The sequence below is a fragment of the Macaca fascicularis genome, chromosome 10, assembly GCF_037993035.2.
Source record: "Macaca fascicularis isolate 582-1 chromosome 10, T2T-MFA8v1.1".
NCBI lineage: Eukaryota > Metazoa > Chordata > Mammalia > Primates > Cercopithecidae > Macaca > Macaca fascicularis.
In genome coordinates, this window is record NC_088384.1 from 8395599 (window position 1) to 8415605 (window position 20007).

General features: G+C 58.9%; 1 protein-coding gene across 13 annotated transcripts in view; it reads left to right on the forward strand.

The window, feature by feature from the left end:
• The first annotated feature begins 208 nt into the window (after positions 1-208).
• Positions 209-20007, forward strand: part of TTLL12 (tubulin tyrosine ligase like 12) — a 233898-nt gene continuing 214099 nt past the window's right edge. For 6 of the 13 annotated variants that reach the window (XR_012418648.1, XM_065522031.2, XM_074003584.1 and 3 more), the window contains exons 1-13: positions 209-460; positions 4364-4533; positions 6538-6736; positions 7411-7624; positions 7713-7846; positions 10699-10775; positions 13100-13216; positions 13312-13506; positions 13892-14003; positions 15340-15491; positions 15971-16052; positions 18719-18787; positions 19376-19514. Coding sequence is in view for 11 of the 13 variants with exons in the window: in XM_065522031.2 (XP_065378103.1) it covers positions 284-460; positions 4364-4533; positions 6538-6736; positions 7411-7624; positions 7713-7846; positions 10699-10775; positions 13100-13216; positions 13312-13506; positions 13892-14003; positions 15340-15491; positions 15971-16052; positions 18719-18787; positions 19376-19514 (1837 nt within the window). In the remaining 2 variants the exon portion in view is untranslated. Of the gene's footprint in view, positions 461-771; positions 865-4363; positions 4534-6537; positions 6737-7410; positions 7625-7712; positions 7847-10698; positions 10776-13099; positions 13217-13311; positions 13507-13891; positions 14004-15339; positions 15492-15970; positions 16053-18718; positions 18788-19375; positions 19515-20007 lie in introns of those variants that run through there. The other 7 variants (XM_074003588.1, XM_074003590.1, XM_074003589.1 and 4 more) reach the window with 4 other exon arrangements.

Below are 20007 nucleotides of genomic sequence, written 5' to 3' on the forward strand. Positions count from 1 at the left end.
ACGCACGCGCCCCGCTGACGCGCAGGGCCTGCCCGGGGGCCGCGGCGAACCGGGCTGGAGGCGGGCTGGAGGCGGGCTGGGGGCGGGACGAGGGCGGGGCGGGGAGGGCCGGCAGGAGGGCGGGGCCGAGGGGGGCCGGGAGGAGGGCAGGGCAGGGCAGGGCGGGGTAGGGGGCGGTGGGGAGGAGGGCGGGGCCTGGGGGGGCGGTGCTGGCGGCCGGGGGCGCCGAAGCGGGAGGGCAGGGCCGGCGGGCGGCGCTGGAGTCGGCGCGGGTGTAGGCGCCATGGAGGCCGAGCGGCGTCCGGAGCGCCCGCCTGCGGGGCGTAGCAGCCCGGGCCAGACGCCGGAGGAGGGCGCGGAGGCCTTGGCGGAGTTCGCGGCGCTGTACGGCCCGGCGCTGCGCGCTTCGGGAGTCCCCGAACGTTACTGGGGCCGCCTCCTGCACAAGCTGGAGCACGAGGTGCGGGGAAGGGCGGCGGGCACGTGCGGCTGCCGGGGTGGGAGCGCGGCGGGAGCCCGCGGCGCGGGGCAGGAAAGGGCGCTCTTGGGCGGCGGGAGCCGCGCTGAGCCACCCCGACCGCGTTCTGGGCAGTTCTGGAGCGGCGTGGAGTTGGGGGCCGAGGAGTGACAGCAGGAGACCAGGGTACCTGCGGCCCTGATCTGCCTGGGCCCGAGGCCGGCCGAGGGCTGCGGTGGAAACTTTAGGTCCTCCACACACGCGAGCCTCACAAACCCCTTTGAGGAGTGAAACTCATCTCTCCCACTTCACAGATGAGAACACTGCGGCTCCGAGGGTCCCTTCAGAGGGATTCTTTCAGCCGCTGCCTCACAGGGACAACGGGAACCCCGTGAATTTGTGTGACTGTAAGTGTTGGGTTCACCGAATTCAGTGTTTTTTCATTTTATTTGAGCCTCGGGTTCCCCTCATCTTGCAGGTTAAAGAAAACAGGCTGTGAGAGGTGGAGGAGAAATCTAAAGAAAAATGGAAAAGGTCGAGAAGCCTCTAGGTTCTCTCCCTTTTTGTGAGGACGGCCCATCCTGCTCACCTGCCTCCTCCACTCCAAAGCGTTTCCCACTGTCCTGGCTGGGGATGAGCCCTGGATTTTGATTGCGTACCCAGGGGCTGAAGCCACAGCGCCTTCCCGGGCTGGCTGGGGGGTCTTTTCTTTAGCTGGGACCCGGCATCTCCTCCAGGTGCCGCCTCCCCGACTGAGATGAGCCAAGTGGCGCAAGTGATGAAGTGGAACCCCAGAGCCAAGAACAGGGACCCGGGCCGGGAGCTAGGAGTCCCTGAGCCTGGCTGCTGGCCAGACCCTACGGTCTCTGAGCCAGTTTTTCTCTGTGTAATCCTGGTTGGACTAGGAACCTTCCTGCGGGAAACGTACAGCGAGTGGCACCTCCTTATGCTACAGTGTCACAGAGAGTTTCCTCTGCCCCTCACTTCTGCCATATGCTTTCCGAGGCCCACTCTGGTCCCAGGCCTGTGCTGGGTGGAAGGGACCCTGGTTTGTTCGTGAGGACAAAAGATTTCCCATGTGCTGTGTGAAGGAGCACGGTGGGAATGACCAGCTCCTGCCCAGCCAGCTTCCATGGCAGCACGCCCTCCCTCGGGCAGTCACTCGCCCATCTGAGTCCTGTTCTCCATCCGGGAAGGGGATGGTGAGACTCCAGCTGGCTCCCACAGTATGGGAGGGATGGGAGGTGGCATGAGAAATATGCCCGGCACACAGGGTGGTCGCCACCGCATCGCGTCCCCTGCCCAGGCTGCCCTGCCTGCTGTTGCCCTACTAAGGGGCAGCAAGTGTTTTTACGTGACCCTCCCCAGCCATTAAGGGCAGAGCTGAGTCACTGCTTTACCAGACACAAACTTGCAGCTCTTCCGAGGGAAGCCTCCCGCTGCTGCTGGCCCAGGTGTGGGGGAGGCCGCCAGAAGCAGCAGCACCACCTGCCAGTGCCGTGGGCCCTTCCAGCCCTGGCCATCAGCCCTCCTGCCTCACCTTAGGCTGGCTGCCCTGGAAAGGATGGGGAAGATTTTTTTTTTTTTTTTGAGACGAGTCTGCTCTGCCACCCAGGCTGGAGTGCAGTGGAGTGATCTCGGCTCACTGCAAGCTCCGCCTCCCAGGTTCAAACGATTGTCCTGCCTCAACCTTACCTAAGTAGCTGGGATTACAGGCGTGCACCACCACACCTAGCTAGTTTTTGTATTTTTTTTTTTTTTTTTTTTTTTTTTGAGACGGAGTCTGGCTCTGTCGCCCAAGCTGGAGTGCAGTGGCGCGATCTCGGCTCACTGCAAGCTCCGCCTCCCGGGTTCACGCCATTCTCCTGCCTCAGCCTCCTGAGTAGCTGGGACTACAGGCGCCCACAACCGCGCCCGGCTAATTTTTTGTATTTTTAGTAGAGACGGGGTTTCACCGTGGTCTCGATCTCCTGACCTTGTGATCCGCCCGCCTCGGCCTCCCAAAGTGCTGGGATTACAGGCGTGAGCCACCGCGCCCGGCCAGTTTTTGTATTTTTAATAGAGATGGGGTTTCACCATGTTGGTCAGGCTGGTCTCGAACTCCTGACCTCATGATCTGCCCTCCTCGGCCTCCCAAAGTGTTGGGATTACAGGTGTGAGGCACCGCGCCCGGCCGAAGAGATGTTTTTAAAATGTCTACTCTTCTGTCTGCACAAGAAACCACCCCCCTTATCTCCTGGGGAGCTCTTCCAGTCCTGCCACGAAGGGGTTGTGGTTACCCCCATTTCACAGCTGGGTTGAAGCCAAGGCAGGCTTGAGGCAGGCTCTCTCCCTCAGCCTCAGACTGTCCCCTGGGGATTTGGGCTACTGGGGCGGAAGCCTGAGGTGTGGATTCCAGCCCTCTGAGCCTCCCCCCAGTCCTAAACTGGAGAAGGCAGTAGCCTCCCCGGACCCACCTTGAGGACTCAAGGAGAACTGGACGCCCCTTGTCTCAGGTGCCTTGTCTCTCACGTGACCCCTGGTTTGCTCCACCCTGGACTATCTGCCTCCAGGCCTTCGCTCTTACTCTTCCCTCTGCCTGGAGTTCCTTTCCGTCCTCACCCTGTAGCCTCATGTTTAAATCTTCCCTCTGGTTATGGTTCCTCATCCATAAAGTCTTCCCAGGCCCTCCAGGCCCCAGAGCAAATTTACCTGATACTCTCAGGTGACCTAGAACTTACTCAGCCATGAGCTCCCTGAGCGAGACCATGAGTGATTCATCCTCATGCCACCAAAGGGCAAGTCCTGCCCGGTGCACAAAAGCTGCCTGCACCTGAGTAGTTAACTAGTTTCCAACTGCCGTTTTTAATCGAGTCGTGGGAAATAGGTGATCAGGAGGAACTGGCCTTTGTTGAGCCTCCACTGTGTGCCAGGACTTTTATGCACGCTGTTTGATTTCATTCCGTCAGTGTCCTGAAAGGTGGATGACACCCACTCTCACAGGTGAAGAAACAGTTTCAGAACAATGGCACCCCGTGCTTATAGAGCATTTGCTGTGGCCGGGCCCCACTCTGAGCTCTGGGTATGAATCATCTGATCCTCCCAGTAGTCCTCAGAGGGAGGTTCTGTTATTCCCATTGTGTGGATGAGGAAACACCCACGGGATAGTTAAGTAACTTGTTCAAGGTCACTTGTCTAGGAAGTGGTGAAACCAAGATTTGAACCCACACAGCCTGACTCCAGAATCTGCCCGGAAGCCCTCCTTGCCGGCTTGTGGCAGACATTGCGTGAGTGTGGCTGGGCCAGGGACCCCTCTGCTCCACGCACACCGAAAGAGGTCACTTGCCTGCTTGACTAGCCATGTGAGGCAGGACCAAGGCCCTTATCTTCCCGTCCCACCTTGACCTGGGGCCTCACTTCCTGTTGGCCTGGAGTGGGTGGGGCTGGGCTGGAGGAGGCTTCTCTGTGAGTTGACTCAGCTGTCCTAGTGTTGAAGAGTTCTTCTGTGAGGGGCACATTGGGGTGTGCCCCCAGCCACCAAGATCCTGACTCTTGCATTGACTTCTCTGCCTTTGGGGCCTCTCTTTCCCGGTAATGTGAAGAGGGTGGACTACAGATACCTCCAGCCTGTCCTCGAGGTCCCATCTCCATGCACAGCATCCCGTGGGACAAGGGGGCTCTGGATGACAGCTCAGGCGATGGTGGGGTATGTTAGGTCCCCATTCTGACCCTGAAATCTCCAGGAGCTTCAATCTGCCCGCCCATAAGACTGTGTGTAATTAAACGGGTCCCACTCCTCTGAAGGAGACAAGTTTGTCCTTGAGGCCTGGGTATGGCACCTCGGGTGGCTTTCTGGAGCTGGTGGTGAAGGCATTAGGGGTAGGGTCTCCTGCCCATGCCCCTGCTGACCTGAGCTCTGGCCCCCAGGTTTTCGACGCTGGGGAAGTGTTTGGGATCATGCAAGTGGAGGAAGTGGAAGAGGAAGAGGACGAGGCCGCCCGGGAGGTGCGGAAGAAGCAGCCCAACCCGGGGAGCGAGCTGTGCTACAAGGTCATCGTGACCAGGGAGAGCGGGCTCCAGGCAGCCAACCCCAACAGGTAGGAGCCTGGCCAGAGACACCACCACGACCTTCACCTGGTGAAAGGTGGGAGATGCGGTAATGCAGATTCTCCTGGGCCCTGCACCTCCGCTGGACACCTTCCTCAGGACGGCTTTGTGGCAAGCACATGTGGCCAGCGGTGTGTCCATCCGGGCTTCAGAGTAGTGTCCATGGCAACACAGAGCATTCCTGTGGTGACCGGATGGACTGTGGCCTGACAGCCTCTCCCAGCAGTCTCATTGTCACAGTGGTCCTGCTACAGGGCATTAGGAGTTCGTTTTGCCCGAGGTCACTCTCCAGGTTAAGGGTGCAGGTCAGCCTTACTCCTCCCTAGTCACAGCCCCTTTCTGGTCCTGCTGAATTGGAATCTGGGCTGGGCCCTGGAACACCTGAGGACCTGAGACCCAGAGCAGGCCTGGCCTTGCCAAGGGCCATGGAGTAGTTAGGGCAGAGCTGAGACTGTACCGCAGGCTTCCTGCCCCTAGGGACCAAGAGTGGCTATCCCTAGGACAGGCCTGCAGGCCCCTCTGCCAAAGGTTTTGTGGACCCTCGGAGAAACTTGCTGGGCGCCTGTGTCCATGCACAGCTCTTTGGGCAGAGGTCTGGTCTCTTCTGCAGAGCTTCTCCCGCCTCCTCCTCCAGCTGTGAGTGGGCAGTAGCAAGTCACCCCAGAAATACGGAGAGCCCAGCACCCCCGCCCATGCGTGCTCGGGCTCACCCTCCCCTTCAGGTTCAGTGAAGTAAGTTCTGTGCCGCTCAGGCCCAGGAACAGGTGAATTCAATGCAGTGGCTGCCCTTGGAGCTCCCAGCTCACGTTCTCTCTCGGGCCTACAACCACAGAACCCGCTGCTAGCCGTGTTGTGGGTGGTGGGAGGCTGGGAATCCAGAGTCTTGGATTTGGAGGCTGAGCGTTCATTTCAGCCCTACCTGCTTCTGGGCCTTTCTGCTTCCAGGCCTTCATCCCCCAAAGTCTCCCCTGATTGCCAGGCCCCAACAAGCTCTCCATCCTCATCCCCATGCCTCTCTTTGTACAGCACCCCTTGTTGCACGTGCCAAGGGTCACCCCTAAGGCCTGGCTCTGCCCTGCATCCTGTGGTCACCCACGGTAGCACAAGCGCAAGAGTAAACCCACTTATTTTAGGACGGGCCAACAAAACTCATGTAAGCACAAGAAGATAAATACTCCTGAACTTGCCCCCCAGCCTAAGAACTGGAACATTGGCTGTCCCTTTCATTTTAAAAAGGGGACAGAGACGGAGGCAAGCTGGGGGCTGCTTTGCCCATTAGACACCTGTTTGGTGCCTCCTAATCCGGCAGGACTCTGGGAGGATTATGGTCAGCCCTGTGTCCTACGGGGTAGGGACGGCTCGTCCTGTGCCACAGCCCCAACATGCTTCTGTAGGAGCTCAGCTGCAGGGATCCTGTGTGCGGGGACTGGACGCCTCTCCCACAGAAAAGCCTTGGTGCTTCCAGAAGACCTGGCTGCATGGGTGAGGCGTGTGGTAGCCCCCGTGCTGTCTGCCTGCGCTGGCCTCCGGCGTGTAGAGCCTTCGCTTTTGTTGAGCAGCTGTGGTGTGCCCGGCCTGCAGGCAGCAAGATAGGAAGCATGGGCCAGCCCTGCAGTGGTCCGAGGTCCAGGTTCATGCTAGTGACTGCTGGTGTGTTTATTGCAAGTGCTTGGTGGACAGTAGGTATACCACATATCTGGTCTCATCTGCTGCTTGTGACAGCCTAGTGACAGGCGGTAGAGACCCCTGCTACGCTGTTTGAGAAGCTTGAAGAGGAGGAGGCACTTGCTCAGGATCACACAGGCAGTGAACAGCAGCGCCAGCACCTGACCCAGGCTCACTGGAGTCCAAACTGGGCATAACTATGGCACCCGGTAGACCAGATCTCAGGAAGCTTGAGTCCTGGTCCCAACACAGCCCTGGGCCTCTTCCTCCCCCGACTTCCCTTTGCCCTGTGCCTGCCAGCAGCCTCACATTGTGGCCTCTGCCTGCAGCATCTTCCTCATCGACCATGCCTGGACGTGCCGTGTGGAGCATGCACGCCAGCAGCTGCAGCAGGTGCCTGGGCTGCTGCACCGCATGGCCAACCTGATGGGCATTGAGTTCCACGGTGAGCTGCCCAGTGCGGAGGCTGTGGCCCTGGTACTGGAGGAGATGTGGAAGTTCAACCAGACCTACCAGCTGGCCCATGGGGTGAGTGGGTAGCTGGGCCCCGGGGACGGGGAGGACAGGCATGGGCACAGACCTCTGCTGCCCTGTGCCATCAGGCCGGGTGAGGGGCTGTCCAGAGCAAATAGCTCACTTTCTGCTGTGACTTCCTAAGGAGCATGCTATCCTGGGCACCTCTGAGCTCACAGGACGCAGCCCTCTCAGACTCCTAAACTCAGAGTGCCCAGATGACTCAGCTGCCGCTTTCCTGGCGCCTCTGATTCTGTCACTCTCTTAAAAGCCCTCAACCGTCCCTCACCCACCCCCGTTGGCCTCTCCACGGACTCACCCCGTGCTCCAGCCCCTCACCACTCTTAGTTCAGGAAAAGACTCCTGCTTGTTTCTCATGATTTTAGCTTAGATGTCACCTCCTCCAGGGAGCCTTCCTTGAGCTCAAAGACTACTCCCCCCACCCCCCAGTTACCCACGAACCCAGATACAACCCTACGGGTGCTGGGCTGTGTGCCTTGTTACCAAACGCCCTTTTACCACGAGTTGTCACACTGCGTTACCCAGGCCTGTGTCCTGGTCTGCAAAGGCAGGGCTGCTGTCCCGGAGCCCCTAGCTTAGCTAAAGGGCCTGGGGTATATGTGAGAGGGCCTCCAAGATCAGAGAGGTGGCTGTGGGCTGATGGGTGCTCGATGTCTGGGTTCCGGAAGGGAGTTCCAGTAGGTGGACGGGTGAGCGAGCAGTGCCATGTGTGCTGTCTGCAGACAGCCGAGGAGAAGATGCCGGTGTGGTATATCATGGACGAGTTCGGTTCGCGGATCCAGCACGCGGACGTGCCCAGTTTCGCCACGGCACCCTTCTTCTACATGCCCCAGCAGCTGGCCTACACGCTGCTGTGGCCCCTGAGGGACCTGGACACTGGCGGTAAGTCCAGCACCTGCCCACCCTGGAAGAGGGGCCTCAGCCCAGTGTCCTGTCACCCTCTCTGATGGGCACGCGTGTCTTGGCACAGAGGAGGTGACCCGAGACTTTGCCCACGGAGAGACAGACCCCCTGATCCGGAAGTGCATGCTGCTGCCCTGGGCCCCCACCGACATGCTGGACCTCAGCTCCTGCACGCCTGAGCCACCCGCCGAGCACTACCAGGTGCGGCCCTCCCCGACCCCCGGGCCTGTCTGGTAGCTTCCAGAATGTTCTCTGTGCAGACACCAAATATTATTTAACCCCAGCCGGGTGCCAGGCCCTGAGCCAGTTACCATGGGAGGCAGAGAGAGTTCTGGGAGCCTCTGAGAGACGAGGGGCTCAGAGAGTGAACACAAGCTGCCTGCGGATGTGCGACTGGGGCTCCAGATCCCAGGGTGCCTGGTGCTGGTGTCCGTCCTCAGGGGGTCCATGCTGCTCCCTCAGGAAGGAGGAGGCTGTGCAGTTGGTCTTGGCCGTGAACCCCACTCAGCCCCGTCCTCATCTCACCGAGGCACAGAAACACCCTGTGTTCACATATCGCGTGCCTCCCTCACTCAGCAGGCCTGCAAGTTACCATCATGGTCACTGTTATTGATAACAAAAGTGCTTTCAGTCTCGGTCAGGGCCCTGAGGGACCCAGCTGGGCCACTCGGAAGTGCCTGGCTGGAGGTAAGAGCTCATCCAGGCCCCATACAAGGAGGCTGGCGGGTTAGGGAGCCAGAGTTGACGAGGCTCCAGTGCCAGGGGAGGAAGAGGAGCCTATGGGAACGTAGCCACCTCCAGGACCAGTCAGGGCTGGGTAGGGGGTTCCTACCCTGACCTGTCTCTCCTCCTTCCCTTCCCCTCTCATTTGTTGCTGCTTCCGCAGGCTGGAACCAGCCTACAGGGGAGCCTGTGCTTAGTACTTTGTGGCCATGTGCCACTCAGTTCCTTACAATTTTACAGTTCTGTTTTTATCTTCGTTTTACTGAGGATGAGGACATTGAGACACAGAGAGGTTAAGTCACTTGCCAAGGGTCACACAGCAGGTGGAAGAGCCGGAGTCCAGAACCAAGGGAACCTGGCGGCTTGTGGGCTGAGGCTGCAGGCTTGCCCCACGGTGACCGAAGTCGTCCTTTTTGCACACCAGGCGCTCACTAAGTGCCTCGGAGGGTTGCAGGAAGGGTTAGATGAATGGGCGCGTGGAGTGGTGGTGTGCTTGTGAGGGCACTCCTCACTGCAGGGGTGGGCTGTAGGGGGGCCTCCTTTCACTTTCAGTCTAAGTCATTGATGATTGAACCAACCATGCCAAAAACAAGGGGGTCAGTCTTATTGGTTCAAAGGGTGCTTACAAGCCTCCTGGAGCCCCTGCACCAGGAAGGTGCTTAGTACACGTTTGCCTGAAAAAGTGAATGCGTTTGTGGATGCAACTGGAGGGACAAACGCTTCCTGGTCTTGGGGTTGTTTGTTAATGGAACATGAACTAAAAGTTCGTGTTTTTCCTTGGGAAGCTCTGCGCTGACCAGGAAAAGGAGAAGATACAAGGCCAGGTGTCCTTGTTTTTTTCCCATTTGACCCTTCACAATCAGGTCTGTGCTCTGGGCCCAGGATTGCCTGTATCGATTAGCTATGGCTGGGTAACAAGTAACTCCAAAACGTAGCACCTTAAAACAGCAAACATTTATTCTCTCACACGATTTCTGTGGGCCAGGAGTTCAGGAGTGGCTCAGCGGGGTGCCTCTGGCCTCAGGTCTCCCTCGAGGTACACAGGCTGCCCATCGGGCTGCGGACCCGCTTCTGTACAGCATATGTGCATGCCTGCTGTGTTGGTGCTGGCTGTTGGCAGGAGGCCTGCGCTCCCTGCCTTGTGGGCCTCTCTGTAGGAGTGCTCAGGTGTCCCCAGGATGTGGCACCTGGTTTCTCCCAGCGCAGGCGATCCGAGGGAGAGAGCGAAGAGGAAGCCTTGGGCTTCATGGCCTTGTCACAGAAGCAACCCTGTCCCTCCCACCCTTTTCCTGCTTATTAGAAGCAACTCAGAGATGGATGCGGCTCTGCCTTAGGAAGAGAGTGTCAAAGAGTTTGTAGGCATGTTTTAATCTTTTTTTTTTTCTTTTTTAAAGATGAGGTCTTGCTTTTGTCCAGGCTAGAGTACAGTGGCATCATCCTAGCTAACTGCCACCTCTAATTCCTGGGTTCAGGCAATCCTCCTGCCTCAGCCTCCCAAGTAGCTGGAATTCCAGGCAACGGCCACCAAGCCCCACTAATTATTTAATTTTTCTGTAGAGACGGGTCTCAGTATGTTGTCCAGGCTGGTCCTACACGCCTGGGCTCAGGCAGTCCTCCCTCTCAGCTTCCCAAAGTGCAGGCATTACTGGCTTGAGCCACCATGTGCAGCCACATGGCCATGCTTTAAATCATCACACTGCTGAAGCTCCGGACAGCCCTCGGGGCTCCTCCCAGGAGCAGTTTAGCACCTTCTTTCCCCTGTGATTTCGAGGTAGCATTGAGAAGATGTGCAACAATGTTTACCTTGTTCTTTTGACACCAAACTAAGACCTGAGGGGCCTGGACCCCCAGAATTCTGGGGTGAGGGGGTGGTTAGAGGCTTTGGGGTATTGGGAGGGAGGAGCAGCCATATGCCCCGTGAGGCGATAGTACCTGACGCCAGGCAGGGAGCCTTGTGTCCCCTCCCTCTCTTCCTTTCCTTTTTTTTTTTTTTTTTTGAGATGGAGTCTCACACTCTTTCCCAGGCTGGAGTGTAGTGGTGCGATCTCGGTTCACTGCAACCTCCGCCTCCTGGGTTCAAGCGATTCTCCTGCCTCAGCCTCCTGAGTAGTTGGGATTACAGGCACACGCCACCACACCCAGCTAATTTTTATATTCTTAGTAGAGTCGGGGTTTTGCCATGTTGACCAGGCTGGTCTTGAACTCTTGACATCATGTGATCCACCTGCCTTGGCCTCTCAAAGTGCTGGGATTATGGGAATAAGCCACCACGCCCGGCCTTTCCCTCCCTTCCTTGACCTCATCTCTACCTCCGATGTGTTTCCTTCTAGGCCATTCTGGAGGAAAACAAGGAGAAGCTGCCACTTGACATCAACCCCGTAGTGCACCCCCACGACCACATCTTCAAGTGCGTAGCCCCCACTCCTTAGCCTGAGACTTGTCCCCAGTCGCCGCCTCCCACTCTTCGTGGTTCCCACAGCCCCAGAACAGTGCTTGGCACATGGCGCACAGCAAGTCAGCTGTGTCCTGTCTGGGCGCTGCAGTGACAAGTGCAGGGAGTAGTTCTTGGGATCCCAGAGAAAATGCCACGGAAAGTGCAAGAGTGAGCAGGGCTTTCTGGAGATTTTTTTTTTTTTTTTTTTTTTTTGAGACGGAGTCTCCCTCTGTCACCAAGGCTGGAGTGCAGTGGCACGATCTCAGCTCACTGCAACCTCCGCCTCCCAGGTTTCACACCTCACCCGTGAGGCCAGGCGTGGTGGCTCACGCCTGTGATGCCAGCAGTTTGGGAGGCTGAGCCAGGCGGGTCACCTGAGGTCGGGAGTTCAACACCAGCCTGGCCAGCATGATGAAACCCCGTCTCTACTAAAAATACAAAAAAAAAAAAAGTATGGCACGGTGGCGGGCGCCTGTAATCACAGCTACTCGGGAGGCTAAGGAGGAAGAATCGTTTGAAGACTCTTCCTGCAGTGAGCTGAGATCAGGCCACGGCACTCCAGCCTGGACTACAGAGCAAGACTCCTTCTTAAAAAAAAATAAAATAAAAACATCCTTGAAAGTTAAAAATAGGGGCCGGGCGCGGTGGCTCAAGCCTGTAATCCCAGCACTTTGGGAGGCCGAGACGGGCGGATCACTAGGTCAGGAGATCGAGACCATCCTGGCGAACACAGTGAAACCCCGTCTCTACTAAAAAATACAAAAAACTAGCCGGGCGAGGCGGCGGGCGCCTGTAGTCCCAGCTACTTGGGAGGCTGAGGCAGGAGAATGGCGTAAACCCGGGAGGCGGAGCTTGCAGTGAGCTGAGATCCGGCCACTGCACTCCAGCCCGGGCGACAGAGCCAGACTCCGTCTCAAAAAAAAAAAAAAAAAGAAAGTTAAAAATAGGAGGCCGGGCGCGGTGGCTCAAGCCTGTAATCCCAGCACTTTGGGAGGCCGAGACGGGCGGATCACGAGGTCGGGAGATCAAGACCATCCTGGCTAACACGGTGAAACCCCCTCTCTACTAAAAAAATACAAAAAACTAGCCGGGCGAGGTGGCAGGCGCCTGTAGTCCCAGCTACTCGGGAGGCTGAGGCAGGAGAATGGTGTGAACCCGGGAGGCGAAGCTTGCAGTGAGCGGAGATCTGGCCACTGCACTCCAGCCTGGGCGACACAGCGAGACTCCGTCTCAAAAAAAAAAAAAAAAAAAGAAAGTTAAAAATAGGAATAGGCCATGGAAATGCTGGAAATGCTGGCAGTGGGTAAAGGGTCCCCTGGGCAGAAGCATTGGCCACCACCAGTCCCCATCCCACCCCGTCCTCTGGGCACCAAGGGGTCCCGTTACCAACCCTGCATGCCATGGGGCTGCTCCACTTACCCGGATGCCATGCTCATCCAGTCCTGGAACCCGACACCAGCCAGGCCTGTGCGTGCCGGCCCTCCCCAAAGCAGGGAGCCTTTGCTGGCTGGGAACATGGTGGGCACCTACAACAGGCACCCGGGCTGCCAGGAGGGGCCCCTCCCGAGAGGCTGCAGGTGTGGCTGGTGAGTTAAGGAAGGCCAGGCCGGCAGGTCCAGGCTGGACACCTTGTGGAAACAGGCACAGGTGAGGACCCAGAGATGCAGAGCAGGTTCCGCCTTAGCCTTCACAGGAGCCCCTCCCTGAGGCTCCCAGATACTCCCCTTGGCTGCCTAAATTTGCTCCAGCCAGGAACAGGCAGCCTGCTCCCCTCTGTCCCCTCCACCGGGCCTGAGGGCTTTCCTCCTGCTGGCCTCTGCCCCAGCTGGGCAGCCCAGGGGCTCTTGCTGAGACATGAGTCTGGTGGTGACCCGGCCGGGGCCTAAGGTCCCTCCACCTCCTCTGGGGCAGAGGCCTCATGGAGGCCCTTGGTGTGCCCGTGTGAAATTGGAGGCCCTGAGTTCATCCTTTTTCCATGTGAGAGGAAAGAACTAGCACATAATAAACACCCAAATTATGCCATTTAATTTTAACGACAAATGTGAGGTGGACGGTGTGGTCCAGTCCTGAAGATGGGGAACCAGGAGTCACAAGGGTACGGGTTGCCCCCCTCCCTCGGCAGATGGGAGGGAGCAGGTTCTGAACCTGGGCTGTCCAACATCGTGACTCAAACCCAGAACTCGCCTCTGCCTCATTAGCTTCAAAACAGGGAGGGGAGTCCCTGAGCTAGGGCTGGTGCTGGAGTCCCACTTGGACACTCGGGAGCCGGGGTCACCCAGCTCGGGCTGTCCCCACAGGGTCTACACGGACGTGCAGCAGGTGGCCAGCAGCCTCACCCACCCGCGCTTCATCCTTACCCAGAGCGAGGCAGACGCTGACATCCTGTTCAACTTCTCACACTTCAAGGACTACAGGTGAGGGCACCTCTGGCCACAGGAGTCCTCCCAGTCAGGGCCTCTAGGCACCGCCGGCCTCCCCTTGAGCTGGCGCACCTGCCTCCGCCCTGCAGGAAACTCAGCCAGGAGAGGCCGGGCGTGCTGCTGAACCAGTTCCCCTGCGAAAACCTGCTGACTGTCAAGGACTGCCTGGCCTCCATAGCGCGCCGGGCCGGCGGCCCCGAGGGCCCACCCTGGCTGCCCCGAACCTTCAACCTGCGCACCGAGCTGCCCCAGTTTGTCAGCTACTTCCAGCAGCGGGAAAGGTGGTAAGTCTCAGACACGGCATCGGCGCGCTCCATGGCCCTTTCCCCCAGCCCAGCCTCTGTGTCCACCTGCTCCTCCGTGAGCACCCACTGTGGAAACCGTGGTGCGGGAGCCGAGCTCTGGGTCCCGAATGTCACGGCTGGCCTCATGGACTGCAGGACCTCTCCAGGCTTTTGCTGGGGCTGTCCTCTCCACCGCAGCGCAGCTCCCTGGGCTCTGGCCAACCCCTCCTCGTTCCCCAAGCCCCTGCCTCTGACAGCTCCTCTCTGGTGCCCACTCAGCTCCCAAGGAGAAGTGGGCCACCCACTTCTGCCGCTGTGTCCTGGGGTGGCACCATCTGGGAACACAGGCCCCAGGTGCCACCCAGACAGCCCTTCTGCTCCCCAGGGGCGAGGACAACCACTGGATCTGCAAGCCCTGGAACCTGGCTCGCAGCCTGGACACCCATGTCACCAAGAGCCTGCACAGCATCATCCGGCACCGAGAGAGCACCCCAAAGGTGGGCCCTACAGCCCAGGAGCCCCGGGGCTCAGGGCCCTGGCTGGACAATGAGAGGTGGGGCAGAGGGGACCAAGTGTCATGGTCCTCATGGACAGGTCCAGGCTGGGCAAGGTGGCTTACACCTATAATCTCAGCACTCTGGGAAGTGGAGGAGGAACACTTGAGCCCAGGGGATTGAGGCTGCAGTGAGCTGTGATCGTGCCACTGCACTCCACCCTGGGTGACAGAGCAAGACCCTGTCTTTAAAAAAAGAACTGTCCTGGGTGCATCTACCCTCCAAGTCCCTACCACATGGCATGCCAGGTATGGCTGCCCAGCAGGATGAGGTGGCTGAGCCTGGACAAGGAGCCTCTCAGAGCCGTGGTAAAGATTCGTAGTGAGGGGACATCCAGAGGCAGTATCAGGATTGCAGGGCACAGAATCCGCCTGGGCTGTATACCTTGTCAGAGGCTGGCAAGAAATGCACCACAAGGAGGATTGGAATGGAGACTTCAGGCCGTGGGGTGGGGGTGGATGGAATTATGGGTGAGAATTTATATTCCATTTCAATTAAAAATGGTTATAAAGACTTTGCTGCAGAGCGTGGTGGCTCACGCCTAGAATCCCAGCACTTTGGGAGGCCAAGGTGGACAGATCACCTGAGGTCAGGAGTTCGAAACCAGCCAGGCCAAAATGGAGAAACCCCTTTCTGCTAAAAATACAGAAATTAGCTGGGGGTGGTGGCGGGCACCTGTAATCCCAGCTACTTGGGAGGCTGAGGCAGGAGAATCACTTGAACCTGGGAGGCGGAGGTTGCAGTGAGCTGAGATTGCCATTGCACTCCAGCCTCGGTGACAGAATGAAACTGCATCTCAAAAATAAAAAAAAAGGACCGGGCACAGGCACAGTGGCTCACACCTGTAATCCCAGCACTTGGGGAGGCCGAGGCGGGCAGATCACAAGGTCAGGAAATCGAGACCATCCTGGCCCACACGGTGAAACCCCGTCTCTACTAAAAATACAAAAACTTAACTGGGCATGGTGGCAGGCACCTGTAGTCCCAGCTACTCAGGAGGCTGAGGCGGGAGAATGGCCTGAACCCGGGAGGCGGGGCTTGCAGTGAGCCCAGATCATGCCACTGCACTCCAGCCTGGGCGACAGAGCGAGACTGTCTCAAAATAAAAAAAGACTTTGCAGCAACCTCGGCAGGTTTGAAAAGGCAGAAGGAGGAGTAAAGTGCAGCCCTGTCTTTGCCCCCGTGTGGTTTTGTGTGCTCAGGAGCCCCAGAGTGCTCTGTCCTGGCCCAGCAGAGGGGAGACGAGGGCCACCAGTGAGCTTGCGCCTGTGTCCTCCAGGTTGTGTCCAAGTACATTGAAAGTCCTGTATTGTTCCTTCGAGAAGACGTGGGAAAGGTGAAGTTTGACATCCGCTACGTCGTGCTGCTGCGGTCAGTGAAGCCCCTGCGGTTGTTCGTGTATGACGTGTTCTGGCTGCGGTTCTCCAACCGGTAAGTGGAGGGCCGGCTGGGTCCAGGGTCAGGGAGCTGGGGGACCGGGTGGAGGTAGCGGGTGGGCGATGGGCCCTTTTCGGAATCAGAAAGTGTAGTTGGAAGGTGCCCTCCATCACTCACCCCGCGAGCGGCCCTTGGAGCTTGTCTCCCTTCGTGGTAGTTGGCGGTGACTTGCCCTGCCCACATCAGAGTTCTGGCGTTGCCCACAGTAATGGATGTGAACATTCTTTGTAAAAGAACCAGGTGCCGTTTTTATGGACCTGCAGAGACTTCACAGCTAGTATCTCACTCACCTCCACCCCAGCTCAGTGAGGCCGTGGGGCTCCCCCACCCACACAAACAAGGGAACAGGCTCCTGCCGGGGCAGCAGGTGGTCTGCCCCAAGCCCTGAGCCCCTAGCTGGGAAGGTTGAGTGGGTGGCACCTCCCTCGCAGGGACAACGCTGGCTCAAGAACCCACACGCGCTTGTCTTCCAGGGCCTTCGCACTCAACGACCTAGATGACTACGAGAAGCACTTCACAGTCATGAACTACGACCCGGATGTGGTGCTGAAGCAGGTAGGGCCTGAGGGAGGTGCAGAGCAGGTTCACACAGAGGCCAGGGCACACCCAGACCCCACCCCGCCCACACTGCCTCCTGGGAGGACTGGCACACGGGCCGATCCCAGGAGCCGCCTCCTGAGTTCCTGCTATGGAAGGTGATTGTTAGCCCTGCCACGATGAGCCGGGCTGGGCTCTGTGTTGTCTCAGGTAGGCCTCCGGGTACTCGCTGTGTTTGAGACGATGCGGACACAGGGGGATGTGGCCAGCAGCAGGTTGAGACAGTGTGTTCCCAGCCAGGGCTTAATCCTCACCGCCACTTCAACCGGAAAAGCACACCACCCTGTGAGCGCCAGGGCAGGCAGGGCCGGGAGGCACAGAGATGCATATGCTTAGAGGCCCCACCTGGTCCAGCTGCCTGCTGGCCCGTGACCCTGCCCGGGTGTAGGATCTCCTGTCCTCCCTGGTGCACAGTGCTGAGCAGTGCCCTGGGCAGTGGGCACTCAGTGAATGGCAGCTCCACCATCTGAGCACCTGGAGCTCAGGGACATCTGGACAAAGGCCCTTCCAAGATGGGGGCGAGAAACAGGTGGCCAGCCAGTGCACAGGGACAGGTAGGCACAGCCTCCACAGAGGCGAGAGGCCAGCTCTGGGTACAGGAAGGAAGAAAGGAAGTCCTGGAAGGCCTCTGTGACCTGGCTGGTTAATGAGTGTTTCAGATGCACAAAATGCCTACCCCACCCTGCCTATCACCAGCCTTGCAGGCGCCCTGGACTCCCCATGCAGCCAGCCCCAACGCTCCCCGGCTCCTGAATTGTGTGGCTGTCATTCCCAGGCGTGTCTTGTTCTTTTCAGCATGAGTATGTCCCTGACCATTCAAGCTGCTGTTTTGCTTACTTAAGTTTTTTGTTTTGTTTTGTTTTGTTTTGTTTTGTTTTGTTTTGTTTTGTTGAGAGACAATGTCTCACTCTGTCACCCAGGCTGGAGTGCAGAGGCGTGATCTCGGCTCACTGCAATCCAAGTCTCCTGGGCTCAAGCCATCCTTCTGCCTCAGCCCCCTAAAGTAGCTGGGACTGCGGGCACGTGCCTCCACGCCCGGCTAATTTTTTTGTCTTTTTAGTAGAGACAGGGTTTCACATGTTGCCCAGGCTTGTCTCAAACTCCTGGACTCAAGCGATCTACCTGCCTCGGCCCCACAAAGTGCTGGGATTACAGGCATGAGCCACCACGCCCGGCCTCCTCCTTAGGTTTTTATGTAAATATCATCTTATGGAGCAGATCCTTCTGCAGCTTGCTTTGTTGGCTGAGCGGCGTGTTTTGAGGCTCAGGGTTGTTGCTAAGTGTGGCTGCAGGTGGTTATCCGAGGTCTTCGCTAACAATAAACCATGGCACGTGCACACGCGTGGAGGCACCTGTCCGTGCCAAGTCTGAGGAGTCCTCTAGGAGGACTTGGAGAAAGGGCCCTGCCATGCCCTGGTGACTGTACCAGCACACACTCCTCACAGGGCCCAGCGGTCCTGTTGCTTCTGTCCCTCTTATCCTTGCCTGTGTTGAAGCCTACTCCCTAGGACCCAGAGCCCCCAGCAGGGCCCCAGGACGTTGCTGGAAGTCGCCCTCAGGTTCCGAGCCCCTCCCTTCTGTACTTCGGGGATCATCCCAAAAGCCCTCTCCTGGAGCCCTGTGCCTGGGGACGTGCATCCAGCATGGCGTGGATGGCGGGCTTGCGTAGGGACCTTTCCTGGCTTGTCCTTTACTGGGAGAAACCTGAGCCGACTGCCACCTTCATCGGGTGTGTTTTGGGTAAAGTCTTGAGGCCAAAAAGATCTTGCGTCCCTCAAGCACTCCGAGCTGGTGCTGAGCCGGGGCACAGGCGGGCCCCGTGGGGGGTTCTGAGCTCCGCCTCCTTCGCACTGTACTGAGCTGAGTGTGAGGCTGGGTGCTGGCTCAGGCCCTGCAGTTTCTGGAGCTCTCGATGTTCAGTGTGTCGCGTGAGCCTCACAGCCGCCTGGCAAAGTCAGTTTACTGGGCAGGGCACATTTTTCCACTTCACAGAGGAGGAAGCAGGCTCAGAGAAGTTAATCCGTTCGTCCAGAGTCACGCAGTGAGACCCGGGGCCCAGACTCCATCTCCTACCTTCTGTTTGGACCCTGAGGGGCTGGGGCTGGCTGCCTGCTCCTGGAACCCCCACCCAATGTCAGAAGCTTCTGGTCCAGGCAGTGGCAGGCTGCCTGCTCCCTGGCCCGGCAGGGCCTGTGCGGAGCGTGATGGGTCCTGTGCGGAGCGCGATGATGGGCCCTGCGCGGGGCGCGATGATGGGCCCTGTGCGGGGCGTGATGGGCCCTGTGCGGGGCGCGATGATGGGCCCTGTGCGGGGCGTGATGGGCCCTGTGCGGGGCGTGATGGGCCCTGTGCGGGGCGCGATGATGGGCCCTGTGCGGGGCGTGATGGGCCCTGTGCGGGGCGCGATGATGGGCCCTGTGCGGAGCGCGATGATGGGCCCTGCGCAGAGCGCGATGATGGGCCGTGTGCGGGGCGTGATGGGCCCTGCATGATTTGGACTCTGCGGAGCGTGATGTGGCCTCTGCGGAGCGTGATGTGGCCTCTGTGCGGAGCGTGATGTGGCCTCTGTGCGGAGCGTGATGTGGCCTCTGTGCGGAGCGTGATGGGCCCTGTGTCTGTTGCAGGTGCACTGTGAAGAGTTCATCCCCGAGTTTGAGAAGCAATACCCAGAATTTCCCTGGATGGACGTCCAGGTAAGTCCTGTCCTGCACACCATCGCAGGCCAGTGGGGCGGGTCCCGGGCTGGGGGCCTGCAGGAGCTGCTCCCCTCCCTCTCGGCTGGTGTGGGCTGGGAGGGACCTTTGTCCTCTGCAGTTGGTCCTTCTCCCCAGAGGCTGGCGAGACAGCGTGGTTTCCCCTCCCTTTCCACCCTGGGCGTTTGTGGGTGCTCCTGAGAGGGAGGGGGCTGGAGGGGCTGGTGGGGCACCCCTGGGACAGCCAGAGGACGGCAGCACTGCCTGAGCGCGGAATCCCAGTCATCTGGAGACGTAGGCTGGGCCCCCATGTCCGGCAGCAGCATTCTGGGTGCTGTGTTGAGCTCCTTGGGGCAGTGGGGAGCCACAGGGGGTCTGAGGCAGGAGATGGGCAGATTTACAGAAGGTGGGCGCCAGGAGTAAGAGGGCAGATGCTGGGTGGAGGCGGCCATGGTGAGGTCTAGAGACATGAAGATGTGGGAAGGGGTGACTTGGACCATGTGGGGCCCGGGGCTTCGACAGGGGCAGCAGACCCCCATTGAGAGGCTGTCTGAGCAGGCCTCATGACTCAGCCTCCTGGGTCCCCAGGCTGAGATCTTCCGGGCCTTCACGGAGCTGTTCCAGGTGGCCTGTGCCAAGCCGCCGCCCCTGGGCCTCTGCGACTACCCCTCATCCCGGGCCATGTATGCTGTCGACCTCATGCTGAAGTGGGACAACGGCCCAGATGGTAAGAGGGGTGCCCCATCTCCTGATCCAAACCAGCAGGCGCCCCCTCTGCCAGCCAGCCACATGCCTGGAGAAGGCAGGGGGCTGCGCCAGGCTGTCCTCTGGCTTGAATCAGCCAGGAATCTGGGTTGGGGGAAGTGCCTGCGGTGCAGAGACTGTAGGGGATGAGCTGCGGGTTGGGCCTCTGTGTCGGGGAAGAGCTCACAGGACAGGAGACCCGTGTGAAAGGTACCCTGACCCCAACCCACACCACCCTGGCCGGCCTCCCCTGTGCCAGACCCACACACTCCCCACACACTCTCCACTGCTGCTGCATGTCTGCTTTTTTTTTGACTAAACTGAACATTCAAGCCTAAAGGGCCAGGCTGTCATCCCTAGGGCTAGAGGCAGCCCTGGCCTCTCCTGGAGAAGCAGATGTCAGGCCAGGCCTCCCCAACAAAGTCAAGAGACCCAAGTTCTAGGTCCGGGCTTGCCCTGCTCATCCCCTGGGAATC